This window comes from Scyliorhinus canicula, chromosome 6 (assembly GCF_902713615.1).
Source record: "Scyliorhinus canicula chromosome 6, sScyCan1.1, whole genome shotgun sequence".
Lineage (NCBI taxonomy): Eukaryota > Metazoa > Chordata > Chondrichthyes > Carcharhiniformes > Scyliorhinidae > Scyliorhinus > Scyliorhinus canicula.
Genome location: NC_052151.1, coordinates 3,866,739 through 3,891,503, shown reverse-complemented (window position 1 = coordinate 3,891,503; position 24,765 = coordinate 3,866,739). Strand labels below are relative to the sequence as shown.

The 24,765-nt window shown below is 55.2% G+C and overlaps 1 protein-coding gene across 1 annotated transcript in view; it reads left to right on the top strand.

Moving 5' to 3' along the window:
- The window catches only part of LOC119966916 (dynein heavy chain 14, axonemal-like), a 1,122,002-nt gene that overhangs the window by 814,192 nt on the left and 283,045 nt on the right, over positions 1–24,765 (top strand). Inside the window, exons 54-55 of the mRNA XM_038798874.1 lie at positions 2,156–2,353; positions 19,493–19,654. Coding sequence (XP_038654802.1) covers positions 2,156–2,353; positions 19,493–19,654 — 360 coding nt within the window. The remainder of the gene's footprint in view (positions 1–2,155; positions 2,354–19,492; positions 19,655–24,765) is intronic.

Sequence of the window (24,765 nt, the reverse complement as noted above, 5' to 3'; positions counted from 1 at the left end):
ACAGTTCAAAAACCCTATTTCATGGGTTTCATTGGCGAGCGACGCCGGTGCCAACGGGTGTCCAGACCCAGGCATTCACCCCTTCCCAGGGGGCTAGAACAGTGCTGGAGTGGTGTCCGCTGCTCCAGCACCAAAAGCCGACATCAAGGTCTGCGCATGTGCACCACGGCCGGAGCGAGTTCGCCCATGCGCGTGTTGCCATCTCCACGCTGGCCCCCAGCTAATATGGCGGAGCCCTACAGGGGCCCGGCATGGAGGAACATAGACCCTCCACGGAATTAGCCCGCCCGCCAGTCAGCAGGCCCTGATCGCGGGCCTGGCCACTGAGGTGCCCCCCCCCCTCCCTGCAGTCGGATTCCCCCCCCCCCCCCACCAGGACAGCCCCTGCAGCCAGAACCCGCCGGGTGGGACCATACATGACCCACGCCAGTGGGACTCGATGGAACTTGGTGGGCACTCAGCCCGTCGAGCGCGAGAATTGCCGGGGGGGGGGGGGGGGGGCGCTTTCAACGGTCCCCAACCGGCGCGGCAGTGGCCGCGCGGGCTTGGCAGCCTGGTGTAGCGTGACTCTCGCGCCCCGCCCCGGCGATTCTCCGACCCAGAGCGGGATCAGAGAATCCTGGCTCAGATGAAAAGGTTTCTGATCCTGGTTTCTGAAAATGCTGTGGGCCTTGACAGCGCCCTGGCAATAGTACCAGTGTCCCACACCCCTAGCCCAGCTGTTCCTGTACAGCTACAACACTGGCACCTACCCGGCAATGTGGACAATTGCCCAGGGGTGTCCTGTACACAAGAAACATCATCAGCAACGTGATGGAAGGAGTCATCAGCAGTGTTATCAAGCGGCACTTACTCAGCAATAACCTGCTCACTGACACTCAGTTTGGGTTCCCCCAGGGTCACTCAGCTCCTGACCTCATTACAGCCTTGGTTCAAACATGGACAAAAGAGCTGAATGCCAGAGGGGAGGTGAGAGTGACTGCCCTTGACATCAAGGTAGCATTGACCGAGTGTGGCATCAAGGAGCCCGAGCTAAACTGGAGTCAATGGGAATCAGGGGGAAAACTCTCTGCTATTTGGAGTCATACCAATCACAGCTCCTCAGATAATAAAGCAGTTCCATGCCTATATGACCTGGACAATATCCAGGTGGCAAGTTAAATTCACGCCACACAAGTACCAGGAATTGACTTTCTTGAACAAGACAGAATCTAACCATCTCCCCTTGACATTCAATGTCATTACGTTTGCTGAATCCGCACAACACCCTGGGGGTTCATTGACCGGAAGCTGAATGGACCAGCCATATAAACATGGCTTCTAGAGCAGGTCAGAGGCTTGGAATTCAGTGCCAACTAACTCAGCTCCTGACTTCCCAAAGTCTGTCCACAATCCACAGGGGACAAGCTGGCAGTGTGATGGAGTACTTGCTTAGGTGATTGCAGCTCCAACTACACTCCACGAGCCTCAACAGTATCCAGGACAAAATAGCCCGCTTGATTGGCACCCCATCCACAAACGTTCCCTCCGTCCACCAGAGATGCACAGTATGACGTTTAAGAAGATGCAATGCAGTAACTCACCAAGGTTCCTTAGACAGCACCTTCCGAATCATACAATCATGGAATTTACAGTGCAGAAGGAGGCCATTTGGCCCATCGAGTCTGCACCGGCCCTTGGAAAGAGCACCCCACTTAAGCCCACACTTCCAACCTATTTCTGTAACCCGGTAACCCCACTTAACCTTTTCAGACACTACGGGAAATTAGGGATGGGCAACAATGCTGTCTTCGTTAGTGAAGCTCAAATCGCAAGAAAGAATTAAAAAAGAAAGGCACTACATGAATGCAAATATTTTTCTCTCTTTTGGTGTCTTTCCCTTCCTCTTTCTTCCTCTCTCTCTTTCTGTTTCATGCTGCCTCTCTCTTATTCCGCACCCTCCCATAAAAAACATGAAGCCCTGTGAAGGGAGTTGATCTAAGAAGCCATCAACCTGAAACGCTAACTTTCCCGCTCTTTCACCCTCCACAGCTGCTGACCGAGCTGCTGAGAGTTTCCAACATTTCCTCTTTTGAGTTACGATTTCCAGTCCTTGGTTTCCTATTCAGCTATTTCAGACGTGCTAAATAGTTTCTGTTATCGTTTTGTTAACCAGGTTGGGGTGGACAGCACGGGAAAGTTAACAAACTCGACCCTGGCCAGTTACGTTGCAGACTGTGAGCTGGCACTTCTGTCTGTCGGACAGCACTACAGCCATACTGACTTCAGAGAGGATCTGAAGAAATTCTTCAGACAAGCGGGGGTAAATGGTGTAAAGACCGTTTTGCTTTTGACGGATGAGGCTCTTATCAAGGTAAGAAAATAAGTTCAATTTGTTACTGACAGGAGGGGATTAATTTAAACTTTCCTGATTTCTCCTCTCCGTCTGGAAACAGAAAGGTGGTTTTTCCTTTCCCCCTTTACAACTGGTGGTGTATTTTCCCCAACTGTAAAGTTTGGAGTGTTCTGATCTACTCTGAATAAATCTCACAGCAAACTCGAGAGAAGCTAAAATAAAAATGTTGTTTTTTTTGCACCCAGACAGAAGGCAGAAAAGTTGTTTGGCAATGTCCACTCTTTTTGCACTCAGTCAATAAAACGGGAAATGAAGGGGTACAGAGCTGGACCACAATCAAATAATACAGGTTCTGGGGCTGATTCTCTGATTTTGAGTCTCTGTCTTGACACCGGGAACGGTGCCGTTTTACAACCGAACATTCGGCGCAAAAAGGCCACCAATCCTCCATTTGGCAGGGGGCTAGCAGACAGGCAGCGTAGAGCACCCGTACGGCCCGGAGTATTGCACAGACGTGGCCTGCAAAATAGTGCTCCCCTTTGGCCGGCTTGTGACACCCGGACCACCCTACAGTGCCCCAGCCCCTGCCAAAGTCCACCCTGCCCGCGGATCGGCCCTCCCCCTGACTGTGGCGGCGTTGGACTGAGTCCGCAGCTCCAACGCCGAGTTCCCAACAGGAAAGACTATGAGGGATCCACACAGTCGGGCACTCGGCCGGTCGGGAGTGGAGCATCGGGGAGTCAGGCAACGTCCTAAGGCTGTCGTTACGGCGTGCGGCGTACTCCCAGAGTACTCCGCTTTGGAGGGGGCAGCGCGTCGGGGAGGAGGGCCTCAGGCAGCATCCTGAGGTTGTTGGTACGGTGTGCGGCGTACTCCCAGAGTACTCCGCTTTGGAGGGGGCAGCGCGTCGGGGAGGAGGGCCTCAGGCAGCATCCTGAGGCTGTCGATACGGCGCCGTACTCCCAGAGTACTCCGCTTTGGAGAGGGTGGAGCGTCAGGTGGAGGGTCTCAGGCAGCATCCTGAGGCTGTCGGTACGGTATGCGCCGTACTCCCAGAGTACTCCGCTTTGGAGAGGGCGGAGCGTCGGGGAGGAAGGTCTCAGGCAGCATCCTGAGGCTGTCGGTACGGTATGCGCCGTACTCCCAGAGTACTCCGCTTTGGAGAGGGCGGAGCGTCGGGGAGGAGGGCCTCAGGCAGCATCCTGAGGCTGTCGATACGGTGTGCGGCGTACTCCCAGAGTACTCCGCTTTGGAGAGGGCGGAGCATCAGGTGGAGGGTCTCAGGCAGCATCCTGAGGCTGTTGGTACGGCGCCGTACTCCCAGAGTACTCCGCTTTGGAGAGGGCGGAGCGTCGGGGAGGAGGGCCTCAGGCAGCATCCTGAGGCTGTCGATACGGTGTGCGGCGTACTCCCAGAGTACTCCGCTTTGGAGGGGGCAGAGCGTTGGGGTGGAGGGCCTCAGCCAGCGTCCTGAGGCTGTCGATACGGCGCCGTACTCCCAGAGTACTCCGCTTTGGAGGGGGCAGAGCGTCGGGGGGAAGGCCTCAGGCAGCATCCTGAGGCTGTCGATACGGTGTGCGGCGTACTCCCAGAGTACTCCGCTTTGGAGCGGGCGGAGCGTCGGGGGGGAGGGCCTCAGGCAGCATCCTGAGGCTGTCGATACGGCGCCGTACTCCCAGAGTACTCCGCTTTGGAGAGGGCGGAGCGTCGGGGAGGAGGGCCTCAGGCAGCATCCTGAGGCTGTCGATACGGCGCCGTACTCCCAGAGTACTCCGCTTTGGAGAGGGCGGAGCGTCGGGGAGGAGGGCCTCAGGCAGCATCCTGAGGCTGTCGATACGGCGTGCGGCGTACTCCCAGAGTACTCCGCTTTGGAGTAGGCGGAGCGTCGGGGAGGAGGGCCTCAGGATCGATACGGTGTGCGCCGTACTCCCAGAGTACTCCGCTTTGGAGGGGGCAGAGCGTCGGGGAGGAGGGCCTCAGGCAGCATCCTGAGGCTGTCGATACGGTGTGCGGCGTACTCCCAGAGTACTCCGCTTTGGAGTAGGCGGAGCGTCAGGTGGAGAGCCTCAGGCAGCATCCTGAGGCTGTCGATACGGTGTGCGGCGTACTCCCAGAGTACTCCGCTTTGGAGAGGGCGGAGCGTCGGGGGGAAGGCCTCAGGCAGCATCCTGAGGCTGTCGATACGGCGCCGTACTCCCAGAGTACTGCGCTTTGGAGGGGGCAGAGCGTCGGGGGGGAAGGCCTCAGGCAGCATCCTGAGGCTGTCGATACGGCGCCGTACTCCCAGAGTACTCCGCTTTGGAGGGGGCAGAGCGTCGGGGAGGAGGGCCTCAGGCAGCATCCTGAGGCTGTCGATACGGTGTGCGGCGTACTCCCAGAGTACTCCGCTTTGGAGCGGGCGGAGCGTCGGGGGGGAGGGCCTCAGGCAGCATCCTGAGGCTGTCGATACGGCGCCGTACTCCCAGAGTACTCCGCTTTGGAGAGGGCGGAGCGTCGGGGAGGAGGGCCTCAGGCAGCATCCTGAGGCTGTCGATACGGCGCCGTACTCCCAGAGTACTCCGCTTTGGAGAGGGCGGAGCGTCGGGGAGGAGGGCCTCAGGCAGCATCCTGAGGCTGTCGATACGGCGTGCGGCGTACTCCCAGAGTACTCCGCTTTGGAGTAGGCGGAGCGTCGGGGAGGAGGGCCTCAGGATCGATACGGTGTGCGCCGTACTCCCAGAGTACTCCGCTTTGGAGGGGGCAGAGCGTCGGGGAGGAGGGCCTCAGGCAGCATCCTGAGGCTGTCGATACGGTGTGCGGCGTACTCCCAGAGTACTCCGCTTTGGAGTAGGCGGAGCGTCAGGTGGAGAGCCTCAGGCAGCATCCTGAGGCTGTCGATACGGTGTGCGGCGTACTCCCAGAGTACTCCGCTTTGGAGAGGGCGGAGCGTCGGGGGGAAGGCCTCAGGCAGCATCCTGAGGCTGTCGATACGGCGCCGTACTCCCAGAGTACTGCGCTTTGGAGGGGGCAGAGCGTCGGGGGGGAAGGCCTCAGGCAGCATCCTGAGGCTGTCGATACGGCGCCGTACTCCCAGAGTACTCCGCTTTGGAGGGGGCAGAGCGTCGGGGAGGAGGGCCTCAGGCAGCATCCTGAGGCTGTCGATACGGCGCCGTACTCCCAGAGTACTCCGCTTTGGAGGGGGCGGACCATCAGGTGGAGGGCTTCAGGCAGCATCCTGAGGCTGTCGATACGGCGCCGTACTCCCAGAGTACTCCGCTTTGGAGGGGGTGGAGCGTCGCAAAAGCGGCACCGCTCCCGATTCCGTCGGAAGCGGGGATTCTCTGGCTGATCGTCAAACGTGATTTTGGTGTCGGCGACTGGAGAATCCCACCTCTGATTTTCCATAAGTCAAGAATCCAGAAACAAACATTGAATGGAATGTTTTGTCAGAGGGCAGCTCGGTTGACTCTCGCAGGGTGATTATTCTTCCCAGAAGGGAGACTTCCACTGCAAGTTAAAGCATGTAGAGTTGAACCAATCTTGAAGCCGCCAGTTTCAATGTTCCAGTCGTTTTCAGTGTAAGTAAGGGCCAGGTGATTGTACCTGGACAGAACTCCTTCTGCCTGTTCGATGGCAAAATGGGAGATACTGACAGGCTGTTTGCCTGTTCGATGGCAAAATGGGAGATACTGACAGGCTGTTTGCCTGTTTGATGGCAAAATGGGAGATACTGACAGGCTGTTTGCCTGTTCGATGGCAAAATGGGAGATACTGACAGGCTGTTTGCCTGTTCGATGGCAAAATGAGAGATACTGACAGGCTGTTTGCCTGTTCGATGGCAAAATGGGAGATACTGACAGGCTGTTTGCCTGTTCGATGGCAAAATGGGAGATACTGACAGGCTGTTTGCCTGTTCGATGGCAAAATGGGAGATACTGACAGGCTGTTTGCCTGTTCGATGGCAAAATGAGAGATACTGACAGGCTGTTTGCCTGTTCGATGACAAAATGGGAGATACTGACAGGCTGTTTGCCTGTTCGATGGCAAAATGGGAGATACTGACAGGCTGTTTGCCTGTTCGATGGCAAAATGGGAGATACTGACAGGCTGTTTGCCTGTTCGATGGCAAAATGGGAGATACTGACAGGCTGTTTGCCTGTTCGATGGCAAAATGGGAGATACTGACAGGCTGTTTGCCTGTTCGATGGCAAAATGGGAGATACTGACAGGCTGTTTGCCTGTTCGATGGCAAAATGGGAGATACTGACAGGCTGTTTGCCTGTTCGATGGCAAAATGGGAGATACTGACAGGCTGTTTGCCTGTTCGATGGCAAAATGGGAGATACTGACAGGCTGTTTGCCTGTTCGATGGCAAAATGGGAGATACTGACAGGCTGTTTGCCTGTTCGATGGCAAAATGGGAGATACTGACAGGCTGTTTGCCTGTTCGATGGCAAAATGGGAGATACTGACAGGCTGTTTGCCTGTTCGATGGCAAAATGGGAGATACTGACAGGCTGTTTGCCTGGAGCTACTGTTCTCTCCGCAGCTCAAACAGGAAACTGACTATCGGATCCAACAACCCATTGATTGAAGGAATTGAGACAACCCAGGAGCAGGTCGTCGGGCTTTTCACACCACATCATAGATAAGGAGTCACAAACAGCTGCCATTTTCCATAGCCTGCTGGGAACAGGAATTTCATCAGGCTGACTAAAATCAAATTACTGCGGATGTTGGAATCTGAAGCGAAAGGGAAAATACTGGAAAATCTCAGGAGGTCTGGCAGCATCTGTAGGGAGAGAGAAGAGCTAATGTTTCGAGTCCGATGACTCTTTGTCAAAGCTAACAGACAGAGGGAGTGGGAAATATTTATACTGTGGAGTGAGAATGAAAGATGAGTCATAGCCACAGAAACCCAGGGAAACCGGGTGCTAATGGCCACAGATACCAAGGGGAAAGAGTGTTAATGGCAGTCCCCAGAGAGAACAAAAGGTGTGAAAGGCCAAACAGCAGAGAAACTAACATCAGAGGATGAACTGTGGATGTGGAGAGAGGGGAAGGGGGAAGCAAAGAGGACAAGGTGAAGGAAAGGTGGCTAAGATTGGGGGAGGGGGGGGGGATGTATATCGAGAAAGAAAGAAATGGTAAAAGGCAGTTAAAATGAAATGGGATGAAAACAAAGGGGTCGAGCTGGGGTAGAGCTAATCATCTGAAGTTGTTGAATTCGATGTTGAGGCCGGAAGGCTGTAGCGTGCCTAACCGGAAGATGAGATGTTGTTCCTCCAGCAATGCTGCTCCCAGAGGAGATTTACCAGGATGTTGCCTGGTATGGAGGGAAAATCTTATGAGGAAAGGCTGATGGACTTGAGGTTGTTTTCGTTAGAGAGAAGAAGGTTAAGAGGTGACTTAATAGAGGCATACAAAATGATCAGAGGGTTAGAGAGGGTGGACAGTGAGAGCCTTCTCCCGTGGATGGAGGTGGCTAGCACGAGGGGACATAGCCTTAAATGAAATGAAATGAATGAAAATCGCTTATTGTCACGAATAGGCTTCAATGAAGTTACTGTGAAAAGCCCCTAGTCGCCACATTCCGGCGCCTGTCCGGGGAGGCTGGTACGGGAATCGAACCGTGCTGCTGGCCTGCTTGGTCTGCTTTAAAAGCCAGCGATTTAGCCGAGTGAGCTAAACCAGCTCCTGGTTGAGGGGTAATAGATATAGGACAGACGTCAGAGGTGGGTTTTTTACGCAAAGAGTGGTGAGGCCGTGGAATTCCCTACCTGCAACAGTAGTGAACTCGCCAACATTGAGGGCATTTAAAAGTTTATTGGATAAGCATATGGATGATAATGGCATAGTGTAGGTTAGATGGCCTTTAGTTTTTGACTTCCCATGTCGGTGCAACATCGTGGGCCGAAGGGCTTGTACTGCGCTGTATCGTTCTATGTTCTATGTTCTATGTAATAGACCAAATTGGAAGAGATGCAAGTGTAACGCTGCTTAACCTTGTCATAATATACACCCATGTATATGATGGAGAGCAGAAAGGCAGTGATTGACACACAGGATGACCAGTCAGCACACAGAACACAGCAGCCAATCACCAGACAGGACACGACCACTATAAAGCCAGAGGGCACCAGTTTTCCCGCTCTCTCGGGATCCAGCCTCTGAGACAGTCAGTGCTCGTGAGCTAAACAGTACAAACACCATGTGGTAGTCAGTTAGTCTGGTCAGGCTAGCCTCAGGTCTCCAGTCAAGTGTCAACCCACAGTTGGACATGTAAAATAGTTAGATGTTAAATAAAATCGTGTTGCACCTCACCAGGTGTTGGAAGTCTGTCTCTCCCTACACTGCATCAACACATCATGGTACCAGGTTTGGATGCTGAAAATTGACGGACCTATCTTGAGTGAATCAGCGGTGACCAGCGATCAGCCATCCGGTGACATGGACAGCGTCTGCCCTCCCCCCGCCGCTCCGCATCACCGGCAGCCTCGGTGCAAATTGGAAGATCTTCAAACAGAAGTTCCAGCTCTATGTCGAAGCCACCGACCCCGAGGCCGCATTGGACGCCAGGAAGATCGCACTCTTCCTGTCTACAGCTGGGGAACACGCTATCCACATCTACAACTCCCTCACATTCGCTGAAAGAGAAGACAAGACAAAGTTTAAAACAGTCCTGCTGAAGTTTGACAGCCACTGAGACATTGAGGTGAATGAGAGCTTTGAACGGTACGTTTTCCAGCAGAGGCTCCAGGGTAAGGATGAACCTTTTCAGTCCTTTTTAACCCATCTCTGCATCCTCGCGCAGTCATGTAACTCTGACTCCACAACTGATTCCATGATCCAGGATCAGATCGTTTTCGGGGTCCACTCCGATTCCCTTCGCCAGCAACTCCTGAAAATCAAGCAGCTCACCCTCACCATCACCATCGAAACATGCGTTCTCCATGAGCACGCTAACAACCGGTAATCCCACATCAGGGCGGCAGAAACGGCAAGGCTAAACCCCCACGAGGCAGATCGGGTACAGGCCATCAAACAAATGCAGGGCCTGAGTCTGGATGAGAGTGGCCATTTTGCGCGATTTTTCCGGACTCCAGCGCATGCGCACCACGACCGAGGGGACGGCGAGACCGACAACCAGCCTGCGCAAGTGCGCACAGTACGCGCTGACGTTGGCGTCGTGACGTGTCTGAATTGTGGCTCCGCCCATTTAAAGCGGCAATGTCCGGCAAAATCACAACAGTGTCTACAGTGTGGCAAGCTTGGCCATTCAACAACCCTTTGCAGATCTGCTCCACTGCCCAGCATCCAGCGATCCCAGCCACGGCGCAGAAGCATCCGTTCGATACAGCAGGGAATGCCAGACTCCAACCCCGACAGCCCAACAGATCCTGATGCCGAGTGCCTCAAATCCCCATTCCAGGTGGGCATCATCACTAAGCATGCGCTGCCTTTCTCAAAGATGGTGAAACACCCCCTAATCCTAAGCGTGGATCCTGACGACAAGTGGTGTGGTGTCCTCACAGTTAACAAGGCTTGCATCCGTTTCAAGCTGGCGGTGCGCATCAGCGAACCTCAAGCACAGGGCTAAATCGCTGGCTTTGAAAGCAGACCAAGGCAGGCCAGTAGCACTGTTCGATTCCCGTACCAGCCTCCCGGACAGGCGGCGGAATGTGGCGACTAGGGACTTTTCACAGTAACTTCATTGAAGCCTACTCGTGACAATAAGCGATTTTCAGTTCATTTTTCATTTAATTTCGAAATCCGATCTCGACACCAACCGCGTATGACCAAGCATTCTTCCACCGGCCTGCCAGCTTCTTGACTACAATGGCAATGCCATTGCTGCCAGTTGCTCCTGCCAACTCGGAGTTTTCAACAAGTCCTTTAAAGCGACGCTGCAATTTGAGATCGTAGGACCTGACAGAGCATCCCTGCTCGGTGCTCGGGCCTGCAAACTCCTGAACCTGTTTCAGTGAGTCCACACCATGTCATCCTCACAGGCGATGGCATCAACTGATGAAAACTTCCAGGCTCAAATTGATGACATCATAGCGCAATACCATAGCGTGTTTGAAGTTGTGGGCACACTCCCATACTGATACAAAATCCTACTGAAACCAAATGCTACCCCTGTGGTTCACGCACCACATTGGGTGCCGGCAGCCCTTAAGGACCGCCTCAAGCAGCAGCTGCAAGACCTCCAGGACCAGGGCGCCATATCAAAGGTCACAGAACCCACGGACTGGGTTAGCTCCATGGTTTGCATCAAGAAGCCATCAGGGGAGCTTCGAGTCTGTATCGACCCCAAAAATTTAAACCGCAACATGATGAGGGAACACTACCCAATACCTAAATGAGAAGAGTTGACCAGCGAGATGGCTCATGCCAAATTCTTTACGAAGCTGGACACCTCCAAGGGGTTCTGGCAAATACAGCTGGATGCATCCAGTCGCAAACTGCACATTCAACACCCCGTTCGGTCACTACTGTTACAACCGAATGCCCTTTGGCATCATCTCTGCCTCAGAGGCGTTACACCGCATAATGGAACAGATGATGGAGGGTATCGAGCGGGTGTGAGTGCACGTTGACGATGTCATAATCTGGTCTACAACTCCTCAAGAACACATCAATCGCCTCAAGCAGGTAATTTACAGGATCCATGAGCATGGCCTCCGACTCAACAGAGCCAAATGCTGATTCGGTCAATCAGAAATCAAATTCCGTGGCGACCACATCTCGCAGCAAGGCGTGCAGCCGGATGCTGACAAGGTTTCGGCGATCAATGCCATGAAGACCCCGGAGGACAAGAAGGCGGTCCTCCACTTCCTAGGGATGGTCAACTTCCTCAGGAAGTTCATTCCCAACATGGCGTCCCACACCACAGCCATGCGCCATCTCGTCAGAAAATCGACGGAATTCCAGTGGCTACCCGCTCATGGGAAAGAATGGCATGAGCTGAGGGCAAAACTCACCAAAGCCCCGGTGCTGGCGTTTTTCGACCCCGCCAAGGAGTCAAAAATATCCACTGGTGCAAGCCAGGACAGTATTGGGGCGGTGCTCCTCCAACGGGATGACTTCTCCTCCTGGGCCCCAGTTGCGTATGCCTCCAGAGCCATGACGCCCACTGAGCAACGATACGCTCAGATTGAGAAGGAATGCCTGGGCCTCTTAACGGGAATTGACAAGTTCCACGACTATGTATCTGGCCTCCCTAAATTCACAGTTGAGACGGACCACAGGCCATTGGGACACATCATCCAAAAAGACCTCAATGACATGACGCCACGGTTACAATGCATCCTTCTCAAGCTACGCTGCTACGATTTTGAGCTGGTCCATACCCCAGGCAAAGAACTCATTGTTACAGATGCCCTTTCCAGGTCTATCACCATACTGTGTGAGCAAACTGACATCGTCTGTCAAATAGACGTGCAGGTGCAATTCTGTGCCTCCAACTTTCCGGCCTCTGATGAAAGGGTCATTCAAATTCGTGAGGAAACGGCCAAGGATCCTCTGCTCCAACGGGTGATGCAGCACCTCACGAATGGCTGGCGGAAGGGACAGTGTCCCCAGTTTTACAACGTCAAGGATGATGTGACGGTGGTGGACAGCGCCCACATGTAGCTTGACAAAATCGTGATCCCGCAGAGCATGCGAGCTATGGTACTCGGCCAACTCCACGAGGTCACCTGGGGGTCGGGAAATGTTGACGATGAGCTCGGAAGGCAGTCTACTGGCCGGGCATCAGCCAGGATGTTGCCACCACGGTCCTCAACTGCCCTACATGTCAGAAATTTCAGCCAGCTCAACCTAAAGAAACTCTGCAGCAACATGAGATAGTGACCTCCTCATGGTCCAAAGTCGGTGCCCACCTTTTCTACGCCAAGGGGCGTGACTATGTCCTCCTGGTCGACTACCTTTCCAATTACCCCGAAGTGGTGAGACTGTCTGACCTCACATCGGCAGCGGTGATTAAGGCATGCAAAGAAACATTTTCCAGACATGGGATACCACTCACGGTGATGAGTGACAACGGCTCATCAACGGTGATGAGTGACAACGGTCCACCACTGTTTTTACAGCCAGGAATGGTCTGATTTTGCCCGGCTACACAACTTTCGTCATGTCACCCACTACCCGCAGTCAAACGGGTAGGACGAAAAAGGGGTCCACATCACCAAAATATTACTATGTAAGGCTGCAGACTCAGGCTCCGACTTCAACCTGGCGCTGTTGGCATACAAAGCAACCCCGCTGTCCACTGGGTTGTCTCCAGTGCAGATCCTCATGAACCGCATTCTGCGAACAACGGTTCCAGCCATCCACATTCCAGACCTTGACACCTTCCCGGTCATACAGGAGATGCAGCAGTCTCTGGCCCAAAAGAAATTAGCATATAATGCCCATGCCACAGATCTCCCTGAGCTGTTCCCAACTGACCGAGTTTGTGTACAGCTGCCTGACAGCGGCTGGTCCGCCACGGCTGTGATGGTCAAGCAAGTGGCCCCGAGATCATTCCTCGTTCACATGGCTGATGGCTCTTTCCTACAACGCAACAGGCGGGCGCTGCGCAGACTTCCACGCCCGCCACCCAACCGTGATGTCCCACCTCACACAATGCTTCCTCCGGACGGGCCGTGCCACTGGGCTACCGATCTACCAGTAATCCTGCCGACCTCTGCTCCCGCCGCATTGGCGGCAGTCCCGCCTATCCAAGTGCAGGCGGCCCCTGATCCACCCTTGAGGCGCTCAACCAGAATTTGTCACCAGCCACAGAAACTAAACTTATAGACTGAATGGTAGCACAATTTTGTTACCTCATCGTTTTGACATATGTAAATATTGTTTTTTTTACCGTTTCTCTGCCCTATATCTGCACTAGCGACACCTTCCTATGTATATAAGTCAATATTAGCATATTCTGTATTTAGTCACATACATATACACATCTTCACGCACATGCACCTTAATATTTATTATCTGAACACAAACTTCAAAAAGAAAAGGGGTGGAGATGTCATAATATACATCCAGGTATATGATGGAGTGCAGACAGGCAGCGATTGACACACAGGATGACCAGTGAGCACACTGAACCCAGTAGCCAATCACCAGACAGGACACGGCCACTATAAAGCCAGAGGGCACCAGTTTTCCCGCTCTCTCGGGATCCAGCCTCTGAGACAGACAGAGCTCGTGAGCAGCAGCCAGTGCAAACACCATGTGGTAGTCAGTTAGTCTGGTCAGGTTAGCCTCAGGTCTCCAGTCACGTCAGCATAGTGTCAACCCACAGTTGGGCATGTGAAATAGTTAGCTGTTAAATAAAATCGTGTTGCATCTCATCAAGTGTTAGAGGTCTGTTTCACGCTACACTGCTTCAAACGCAGTCCACATAGACCCAGCCTGCCCAACACATCAAACCTGGAATGAGTGTTTTGGGCCTGGGATGTTAAGCATGGAAAAGGTCCTCTTTGCTTCCCCCTTTCTCCAACGCGGACCCTCGTCACAGGTCGGGGGTCACAGCAGGCCGCCTCCACTCCTGCTGTACCATCTGGGGATCCACCGAGACGTAGTGTTAGGGCCGGTAAGGCCAGAAAGTTAGATACTGTTTCAGTTGGCACTGGTGCAGGGCGCAGTTTAGTTACAGGGTCGAGGGCAAAAATCTGTATATATGTTTTCACATTAAACACCTGTTACCACTGTTACAACCTATCTTGGTGCTCTGTCAGGTTGTGAGGGGTGGGCTGGTATGGGCCGGCCATGAGGGGGTACCAACCTTCACCCCAGGGATCTGATGAGACCGTGTGATGGAATGGTCAGTTCGGATGCCAGGATCACCCAGGTGGCAGGTGGTACCATGGACAGGAACATACAATATGAAACACCAGAGCTCATCGCAGAGCGGCTTGTCATCACCCCATGGACCAGGCCTGCTGTTACTTCCACACGTGAGGGGTGGGGGTCCAGGGAAGGGGGTGGCTGGGGTGGGGGTGCGGAGTGGAGAGGGGGTGAGTGGGGGTGGGGGGGGAGTGGAGAGGGGGTGAGTGGGGGTGGGGGGGGAGTGGAGAGGGGGTGAGTGGGGGTGCGGAGTGGAGAGGGGGTGAGTGGGGGGGGGGTGCGGAGTGGAGAGGGGGTGACTGGGGATGGGGGGGAGTGGAGAGGGGTTGAGTGGGATGGGGGGGCAGTGGAAAGGGGGTGAGTGGGGGTGGGGGGGGTGGAGTGGAGAGGGGGTGAGTGGGGGTGCGGAGTGGAGAGGGGGTGAGTGGGGGTGGGGGGGGGAGTGGGGAGGGGTGAGTGGGGATGGGGGGGGAGTGGAGAGGGGGTGAGTGGGGGTGGGGGGGGAGTGGAGAGGGGGTGAGTGGGGGCTGGGGGGGAGTGGAGAGGGGGTGAGTGGGGGTGGGGGGGAGTGGAGAGGGGGTGAGTGGGGGTGGGGGGGAGTGGAGAGGGGGTGAGTGGGGGTGGGGGGGAGTGGAGAAGGGGGTGAGTGGGGGGGGGGGGGGAGTGGAGAGGGGGTGAGTGGGGTGGGGGGGGAGTGGAGAGGGGGTGAGTGGGTGGTGGGGGGAGTGGAGGAGGGGGTGAGTGGGGATGGGGGGGAGTGGAGAGGGGGTGAGTGGGGATGGGGGGGAGTGGAGAGGGGGTGAGTGGGGATGGGGGGGAGTGGAGAGGGGGTGAGTGGGGATGAGGGGGAGTTGAGAGGGGGTGAGTGGGGGTGGGGGGGGAGAGGGGAGTGAGTGGGATGAGGGGGGAGTGGAGAGGGGAGGTGAGTGGGGGTGGGGGGGGGAGTGGAGAGGGGGTGAGTGGGGGGGGGGGGGAGAGGGGGTGAGTGGGGGTGGGGGGGGAGTGGAGAGGGGTGTGAGTGGGGGTGGGGGGAGGAGAGGGGGGTGAGTGGGGGTGGGGGGGAGTGGAGGGGAGGGGTGATGGGGGTGGGGGGAGTGGAGAGGGGGGTGAGTGGGTTGGGGGGGGGTGGAGAGGGGGGGTGAGTGGGGATGAGGGGGGAGGGAGAGGGGGTGAGGGGGGTGGAGGGGAGAGGGGGTGAGTGGGGATGAGGGGGGAGTGGAGAGGGGGTGAGGGGGGGGGGGGAGAGGGGTGAGGGGGGTGGGGGGAGTGGAGAGGGGGGGTGAGTGGGGGGGTGCGGAGTGGAGAGGGGGAGTGGGGGATGGGGGGGAGTGGAGAGGGGGTGAGTGGGGGTGGGGGGGAGTGGAGAGGGGGTGAGTGGGGGGGGGGGGGAGTGGAGAGGGGGGTGAGTGGGGGGGGGGGGAGAGGGGGTGAGTGGGGATGGGGGGGGAGTGGAGAGGGGGGGTGGGGGTGGGGGGGAGAGGGGGGTGGGGGGAGTGGGGTGGGGGGGAGTGGAGAGGGGGGGAGGGGGTGGGGGGGAGTGGAGAGGGGTGAGTGGTGGTGGGGGGGGGGAGTGGAGAGGGGGTGAATGGAGTGGGGGGGAGGGGAGGGGGTGAGTGGGGGTGGGGGGAGTGGAGAGGGGGTGAGGGGGGTGGGGGGGAGTGGAGAGGGGGTGAGTGGGGGTGGGGGGGGGGAGAGGGGGTGAGGGGGTGGGGGGGGGAGTGGAGAGGGGGTGAGTGGGGGTGGGGGGGAGTGGGAGGGGGTGAGTGGGGGTGGGGGGGGAGTGGAGAGGGGGTGAGTGGGGTGGGGGGGGAGTGGAGAGGGGGTGAGTGGGGGTGGGGGGGGAGTGGAGAGGGGGTGATGGGGGGGGGGGGGAGTGGAGAGGGGGTGAGGGGGGTGGGGGGGGAGTGGAGAGGGGTGAGTGGGGTGGGGGGGAGAGTGGAGAGGGGGGTGAGTGGGGGGGGGGGAGTGGAGAGGGGGTGAGGGGGGTGGGGGGGGGTGAGAGGGGGTGAGGGGGGTGGGGGGGGAGTGGAGAGGGGGGGGGTGGGGGTGGGGGGGAGAGGGGTGGTGAGTGGGGTGGGTGGGGGAAGTGGAGAGGGGGTGAGTGGGGGTGCGGAGGGGAGTGGAGAGGGGGTGAGTGGGGCTGGTGGGGAGTGGAGAGGGGGTGAGTGGGGGTGGGGGGGAGTGGAGGAGGGGGTGAGTGGGGGTGGGGGGGAGTGGAGAGGGGGTGAGTGGGGGTGGGGGGAGTGAGCGGGGGTGAGTGGGGATGAGGGGGAGTGGAACGAGGGGGGAGGGGGGGTGGGGGGGAGAGAGGGGGTGAGTGGGGGGGGGGGGGAGTGGAGGGGGGTGAGTGGGGGTGGGGGGAGTGGAGAGGGGATGAGGGGGGTGGGGGGGGAGTGGAGAGGGGGTGAGCTGGGGGTGGGGGGAGTGGAGAGGGGGTGAGTGGGGTGGGGGGGAGTGGAGAGGGGGTGAGTGGGGGTGGGGGGGAGGGGAGAAGGGGTGAGTGGGGGATGGCGGTGCGGAGTGGAGAGGGGGTGAATGGGGGTGGGGGGGGAGTGGAGAGGGGGTGAGTGGGGGTGGGGGGGGAGTGGAGAGGGGGTGAGTGGGGGTGGGGGGAGTGGAGAGGGGGTGAGTGGGGGTGGGGGGGAGTGGAGAGGGGGTGAGTGGGGGTGGGGGGGAGTGGAGAGGGGGTGAGTGGGGGTGGGGGGGAGTGGAGAGGGGGTGAGTGGGGGTGGGGGGGAGTGGAGAGGGGGTGAGTGGGGATGGGGGGAGTGGAGAGGGGGTGAGTGGGGATGGGGGGGAGTGGAGAGGGGGTGAGTGGGGGTGGGGGGGAGTGGAGAGGGGGTGAGTGGGGGTGGGGGGGAGTGGAGAGGGGGTGAGTGGGGGTGGGGGGGAGTGGAGAGGGGGTGAGTGGGGGTGGGGGGGAGTGGAGAGGGGGTGAGTGGGTGTGGGGGGAGTGGAGAGGGGGTGAGTGGGGATGGGGGGGAGTGGGGAGGGGGTTAGTGGGGGTGGGGGGGAGTGGAGAGGGGGGGGTGGGGGGGGGGGGGAGTGGAGAGGGGGTGAGTGGGGGTGTGGGGGCAGTGGAGAGGGGGTGAGTGGGGGTGGGGGGGGAGTGGAAAGGGGGTGAGTGGGGGTGGGGGGTGAGTGGGGGTGGGGGGGAGTGGAGAGGGGGTGAGTGGGGATGGGGGGAGTGGAGAGGGGGTGAGTGGGGGTGTGGGGGGAGTGGAGAGGGGGTGAGTGGGGGTGGGGGGGAGTGGAGAGGGGGTGAGTGGGGATGGGGGGAGTGGAGAGGGGGTGAGTGGGGGTGTGGGGGGAGTGGAGAGGGGGTGAGTGGGGATGGGGGTGCGGAGTGGAGAGGGGGTGAGTGGGGGTGGGGGGGAGTGGAGAGGGGGTGAGTGGGGGGGGGGGGAGAGGGGGTGAGTGGGGGTGGGGAGGAGTGGAGAGGGGGTGAGTGGGGGTGGGGGGGGAGTGGAGAGGGGGTGAGTGGGGGTGGGGGGGAGTGGAGAGGGGGTGAGTGGGGGTGGGGGGGGAGTGGAGAGGGGGTGAGTGGGGATGGGGGGAGTGGAGAGGGGCTGAGTGGGGATGGGGGGGAGTGGAGAGGGGGTGAGTGGGGGTGGGGGGGGCAGTGGAGAGGGGGGGAGTGGGGGTGGGGGGGGAGTGGAGAGGGGGTGAGTGGGGATGGGGGGGGGTGGAGAGGGGGTGAGTGGGGGTGGGGGGGAGTGGAGAGGGGGTGAGTGGGGGTGGGGGGGCAGTGGAGAGGGGATGAGTGGGGATTTGGGGAGTGGAGAGGGGGTGAGTGGGGGGGGGGGGGAGTGGAGAGGTTGTTGAGTGGGGGTGGGGGGGTGTGGAGAGGGGGTGAGTGGGGGTGGGGGGGGCAGTGGAGAGGGGGTGAGTGGGGGTGGGGTGGGAGTGGAGAGGGGGTGAGTGGGGATGGGGGGGGAGTGGAGAGGGGGTGAGTGGGGGTGGGGGGCAGTGGAGAGGGGGTGAGTGGGGATTTGGGGAGTGGAGAGGGGGTGAGTGGGGGTGGGGGGGCAGTGGAGAGGGGGTGAGTGGGGGTGGGGGGGGAGTGGAGAGGGGGTGAGTGGGGGTGGGGGGGGGAGTGGAGAGGTTGTTGAGTGGGGGTGGGGGGGAGTGGAGAGGGGGTGAGTGGGGGTGGAATACGGTGTCCGTGCCCACGGTCAGTTCTCCCCACCACCACCCCTACAGTTGATGAACCTGGAGCCGATTAGAGCGCCCACGCACATTGACCCTGGCACATGCATCGTGCGGCCTCCCGGGCCTGACTGGGGCCCATATCCTGCCCATCCCTCCAGAGCAGTCCAGGCACCTGAGCCGCATCTTCAAGAGGCCAAAGCACAGCTCGATCACACCCTGGTCGCTGCGTGGGCGTCTTTGCCGTGGGTCTTAGCGTCCGTCTGTGAACTCTGGATAGATTTTATCAACCACGATCATAGTGGATCGCCCCTGTCGCCCAGGAGTCAAACCCCCCCCCCCAGGGTTGGGTGTGGGGTGGGGGAGGAGGGGGGAGGTACCATTGGAAATGCTTTCCCAGAACATCTTCCAAGTCCAACGAGGGGATGGCAGGCAGGAAGGCAGCACCAAGGTTTTTGGAGGGATGCTTGATGGGTGAAGCAGGCCCTCATAAGGACAGAAGGTGTAACAATCTCAGTTCATGTCACAACCCATAGAATATGCCTGGAATAGTTCTAACTGGATGGGAGGATCCCTGAATGAGCCCTGGCTGAAAGATCATCGGCGCCATTCTCCGTTGGCTGACATCAAAATCGCAAAACGCATTTGGGCGGAGAATCGATTCTGACGCTAAAATCGGCGGTGGGCGCTGACCTGACGTCAGTTTGTAATTCTCTGTCGCTCCTACAGCAGCGGCAATGCGTTCCAGAACGCACATACAATAAACAATCTTTGCATGTCCTAACAGGCCCAAACCGATATTCTTCGGGACCTCTGTCTCCTCTGGGCCAAGTTCCTGACAGTGCGCTTCACTTGTGCTTTCAAAAATCGTGACTGATGAGGAAGAGGTGAGCTCTGCCAAGGACGGGAGGGGGGAGGGGGGATTGACGGGGGAACTGGCTGTCAGGCCACGATGACCCCCACCCCCCACAGCACTGGGGCGAAGTGCAGTAACGGGCTGCCGTTGCCACGGCCTGCAAAGCAGCCATCTTGCTGGGCAGCCCACTGACCACCCACCTTGGTCCCTGGTTCTGCAGAGTAACACCGCAGGCAATGGGCAAGTGTCATGTTGGCGGAGACATTCTACAAACCTCGGCTACAGCCTGGTTAATCAGGTTAATCTTCTTTCTTGTACAGGAGTCGCTTTTGGAAGATTTGAACTGCCTTGTGCATTCAGGTCAAGTGCCAGGTCTGTTTGACAATGAGGAGATGGACAACATTATTGTGGAACTGAAGAACCAGGAGAGCAAAAGCAACCTGCCTGACAACAGGAAGGCTCTGCACCAATTCTTTCTGCAGGTGAGGCCTCTGCTTCCCAAACTATACTATTCCCAAGCCATAACATTCCCAAACTAGTCTGATTAGTAAGTTTGTACTGGTCTGATTAGTAAGTTTGCGGACGACACAAAGGTTGGTGGAATTGCAGATAGCGATGAGGACTGTCAGAGGATACAGCAGGATTTAGATCATTTGGAAAGTTGGGCGGAGAGATGGTAGATGGAGTTTAATCTGGACAAATGTGAGATAATGCATTTTGGAAGGTCTGATGCAGAGAGGGAATATACAGTGAATGGTAGAACCCTCAAGAGTATTTGTGGTATTGTGCGAAGCAAATAATGGCATGATGGGAAAACTAGTCAAGTCTTCTTGGTACAATTGAATTTAAACTGATTTCATATAACCGAAGGCACAGATACAAAATACACAGATACAGCAGAGGTCAACATGACCTGAGAACTGGGTGACTCTGAAATTCTAGATAAGGCTTGTTCGTCATGAACCTAGAAGCAGTCTCAATACATACCAAGCTGAAAAACTGTCTCTTCCTGTACGTAAACAAATTTGTCCCTTTCCTAAAACAAAGACAAGATAATGATATGAAACTCCATTCCCCTAAAGGTCAGCAAGGTGACGCCATTTTAATGATTATTACTTATGTTTTACTTTCGATTAAATTCCTGACCAAGTTGTATTCATGTTATCTTGATCCTATAATGTATAAAAATCGCCTTATTCTTCTGTAATATAGCAGACTTGGGACGGACTCAGCAGTTTGGAATTGACTGCCTTCCGACTTCAAGTCTCAGCCATTACTGCTCGCAGTCAATTCTAATTCGTGAATAAAGTTCAGTTTTGCTTACCTAATGAATGCTGTTTGAATTTCTCTATCACAGTCAAGAAGCGGGGAAAATATTGAATACGACATATTGACAGTCAGAGAGATCTATGTGTATAGATCCACAGGTCACTGAAAGGGGCAATTCAGGTGGAGAAGGTAGTCAAGAAGGCATACGGCATGCTTGCCTTCATTGGCCGGGGCATTGAGTATAAAAATTGGTAAATCATGTTGAAGCTGTATAGAACCTTAGTTAGGCCACACTTGGGAGTATAGTGTTCAATTCTGGTCGCCACACTACCAGAAGGGTGTGGAGGCTTTAGAGAGGGTGCAGAAGAGATTTACCAGGATGTTGCCTGGTATGGAGGGCATTAGCTATGAGGAGAGGTTGAATAAACTCGGTTTGTTCTCACTGGAACTACGGAGGTTGAGGGGTGACCTGATAGAGGTCTACAAAATTATGAGGGGCATAGACAGAGTGGATAGTCAGAGGCTTTTCCCCAGGGTAGAGGGGTCAATTACTAGGGTGCATAGGTTTAAGGTGCGAGGGGTAAGGTTTAGGGAAGATATACGAGGCAAGTTTTTTACACAGAGGGTAGTGGGTGCTTGGAACTCGCTGCCGGAGGAGGTGGTGGAAGCAGGGACGATAGTGACATTTAAGGGGCATCTTGACAAATACATGAATAGGATGGGAATAGAGGGATATGGACCCCAGAAGTGCAGAAGATTTTAGTATAGACGGGCAGCATGGTCGGCATAGGCTTGGAGGGCCGAAGGGCCTGTTCCTGTGCTGTACTTTTCTTTGTTCTTTGTTCATATCATTCCAAAAACATACCATCCCCAAACCATACCATACCCAAAACACACCATTCCCAAACTATACCATCCCCAAACCATACCATCCCCAAACCATATCATTCCCAAATCACACCATCCCCAAACAATACCATTCCCAAACCATACCATCCCCAAACGATACCATTCCCAAACCATACCATTCCCAAACCATACCATCCCCAAACCATACCATCCCCAAACCATACCATTCCCAAACTATACCATTCCCAAAACACACCATTCCCAAACCATACCATCCCCAAACCATCCCATCCCCAAACCATACCATTCCCAAACCATCCCATCCCCAAACCATACCATTCCCAAACTATACCATTCCCAAACCATCCCATCCCCAAACAAACCATTCCCAAACCATACCATTCCCAAAACACACCATTCCCAAACCATACCATCCCCAAACCATACCATCCCAAACCATACCATTCCCAAACCATCCCATCCCCAAACCATCCCATCCCCAAACCATTCCATCCCCAAACCATACCATTCCCAAACAATCCCATCCCCAAACCATCCCATCCCCAAACCATACCATTCCCAAACCATCCCATCCCATCCCCAAACCATACCATTCCCAAACCAGCCCATCCCCAAACCATCCCATCCACAAACTATACCATCCCCAAACCATACCATTCCCAAACCATACCATTCCCAAACCATACCATCCTCAAACAATACCATCCCCAAACCATACCATCCCCAAAACATCCCATCCCCAAACCATACCATTCCCAAACCATACCATTCCCAAACCATACCATCCCCAAACCATACCATCCCCAAACCATACCATTCCCAAACCATACCATTCCCAAACTATACCATACCCAAACTATACCATTCCCAAACCATACCATTCCCAAAACACACCATTCCCAAACCATCCCATCCCCAAACCATACCATCCCCAAACCATCCCATCCCCAAACCATACCATCCTCAAACCATACTATTCCCAAACCATACCATCCCCAAACCATACCATTCCCAAACCATACCATTCCCAAACTATACCATACCCAAACTATACCATTCCCAAACCATACCATTCCCAAAACACACCATTCCCAAACCATCCCATCCCCAAACCATACCATCCCCAAACCATCCCATCCCCAAACCATACCATCCTCAAACTATACCATTCCCAAACCATACCATTCCCAAACCATCCCATCCCCAAACCATACCATCCCCAAACCATCCCATCCCCAAACCATACCATCCTCAAACCATACTATTCCCAAACCATACCATCCCCAAACCATACCATCCCCAAACCATCCCATCCCCAAACCATACCATCCTCAAACCATACTATTCCCAAACCATACCATCCCCAAACCATACCATTCCCATTGACTCCGGTGCTCTGTGATTATATGACCTACAGCTTTACTCTGCACCTAAATGCAATCGGAAATTCAGGAGAAACTACACAGAATGATTGAAGTGAAAAGTATAGATTTAGATTTATTGTCACCTGTATCGAAGTACAGTGAAAAGTATTGTTCTGCGTACAGTCCAGGCAGATGGCTCCATACATGAAAACTTAGAATATACAATAAATACTTGAAGATATATAATGAAAATACAGAAATGTAGACAACGGATGAAGCATATAGTATATGGTGCTACAACTTTGAAAGATGCAGACAGGGGCGTAGACAACACTTTGCATCCTGAAGTCAATGACCAACTCTTTAGTTTTGCTGATATTGAGGGTGAGATTGTTGTGGTTGTACCACTCTAGGTGCTGTATTCCTGTACTCTGACTCACTGTTGTCTCTGATCCGACCCACTAAGATCATGTCATCAGCAAATCTGTAGATGGAGTTGGAGCTGAATTTTGCCACGGTCATATGTGTACAAGAGGTCTAATAGCGGACTGAGTACGCACCCTTTATTGAAGACTATCGTGGAGGAGGTTTTTCAAATTCATTTACAAGATGTGGAAGTCGGTGGTTAGGCTATTGAAGATTATTATTCAGGAGGACACAAATAACATTCAGGAAATACCATGGAACAGAAGCTCTAGCATGAATAATTATTAATAATCTTTATTATTGTCACAGGTAGGTTTACATTAACACTGCAATGAAGTTACTGTGAAAAGCCCCTAGTCGCCACATTCCGGCGCCTTTTCGGGTCACAGAGGGAGAATTCAGAATGTCCAATTCACCTAACAGCACGTCTTTCAGTACTTGTGGGAGGAAACCGGAGCACCCGGAGGAAACCCACACAGACACGGGGAGAACGTGCAGACTCCACACAGACGGGGGGGGGGGGGGCCAAGCCGGGAACAGTGCTAGCCATGGTGATACTTTGCCACCCAATGTAGGTACTGAAGGAAATTGATGGGATTAAAGCCTGATAAGTCCCCAGGGCCTGATGCTCTGCATCCCAGAGTACTTAAGGAAGTGGCCCTAGAAATAGTGTTCGCCTTGGTGATCATTTTCCAGCATTCTATAGATTCTGGAAGAGTTCGAATGGATTGGAGGGCAGCTAATGTAACCCCACCTTTTAACAAAGGAGGGAATTATAGATCGGTCAGCCTGACATTGGTCATGGGGAAAAAGCTGGAGTCAATTATTAAGGATGAAATAACTGAGTATTTGGAAAGTGGGAATAGGATCGGTGCACGTCAGCATGGATTCACTAAAGGGAAACCGTGCTTGACAAATAGAACATAGAACAGTACAGCACAGAACAGGCCCTTCGGCCCTCGATGTTGTGCCGAGCAATGATCACCCCACTCAAACCCACGTATCCACCCTATACCCGTAACCCAACAACTCCCCCCCTTAACCTTACTATTAGGACACTACGGGCAATTTAGCATGGCCAATCCACCTAACCACCTAATCTTCTGGAATATTTTGAGGATGTGACCAGTAGAGTGGACAAGGGTGAACCAGTGGATGTTGTGTGTCTGGACTTTCAAAAAGGCTTTTGTCAAGGTCCCACACAAGAGATTAATGAGGAAAATTAAAACTGATGATATTGGGGGTAATGTTCTCCATGGATGGAGAACTGGTTGGCAGACAGGAAGCAGAGAGTGGGAATAAACGGGTGCTTTTCAGAGTGGCAGGCAATGACTAGTGGGGTACCGCAGGGTTCAGTGCTGGGACTCCAGCTCTTCACAATATACATTAATGATTTGGATGAAGGAATTGCAATATCTCCAAATTTGCAGACGGCACTAGGCTGGGTGGCAGTGTGTGCTGTGTGGAGGATGCAAAGAGGCTGCAGGGTGACTTGGACAGGCTGGCTGAGTGGGCAAACACATGGCAAATGCAACATAATGTGGGAAAATGTGAGGTTATCCACTTTGGTGCAATAAAATGGAATGGTGGCACTTTAGGAAAAGGGGAAATGCAAGGAGACCTGGGTGTCACGGTGGAACAGTGGCTGAAGGTTGGCATGCAGG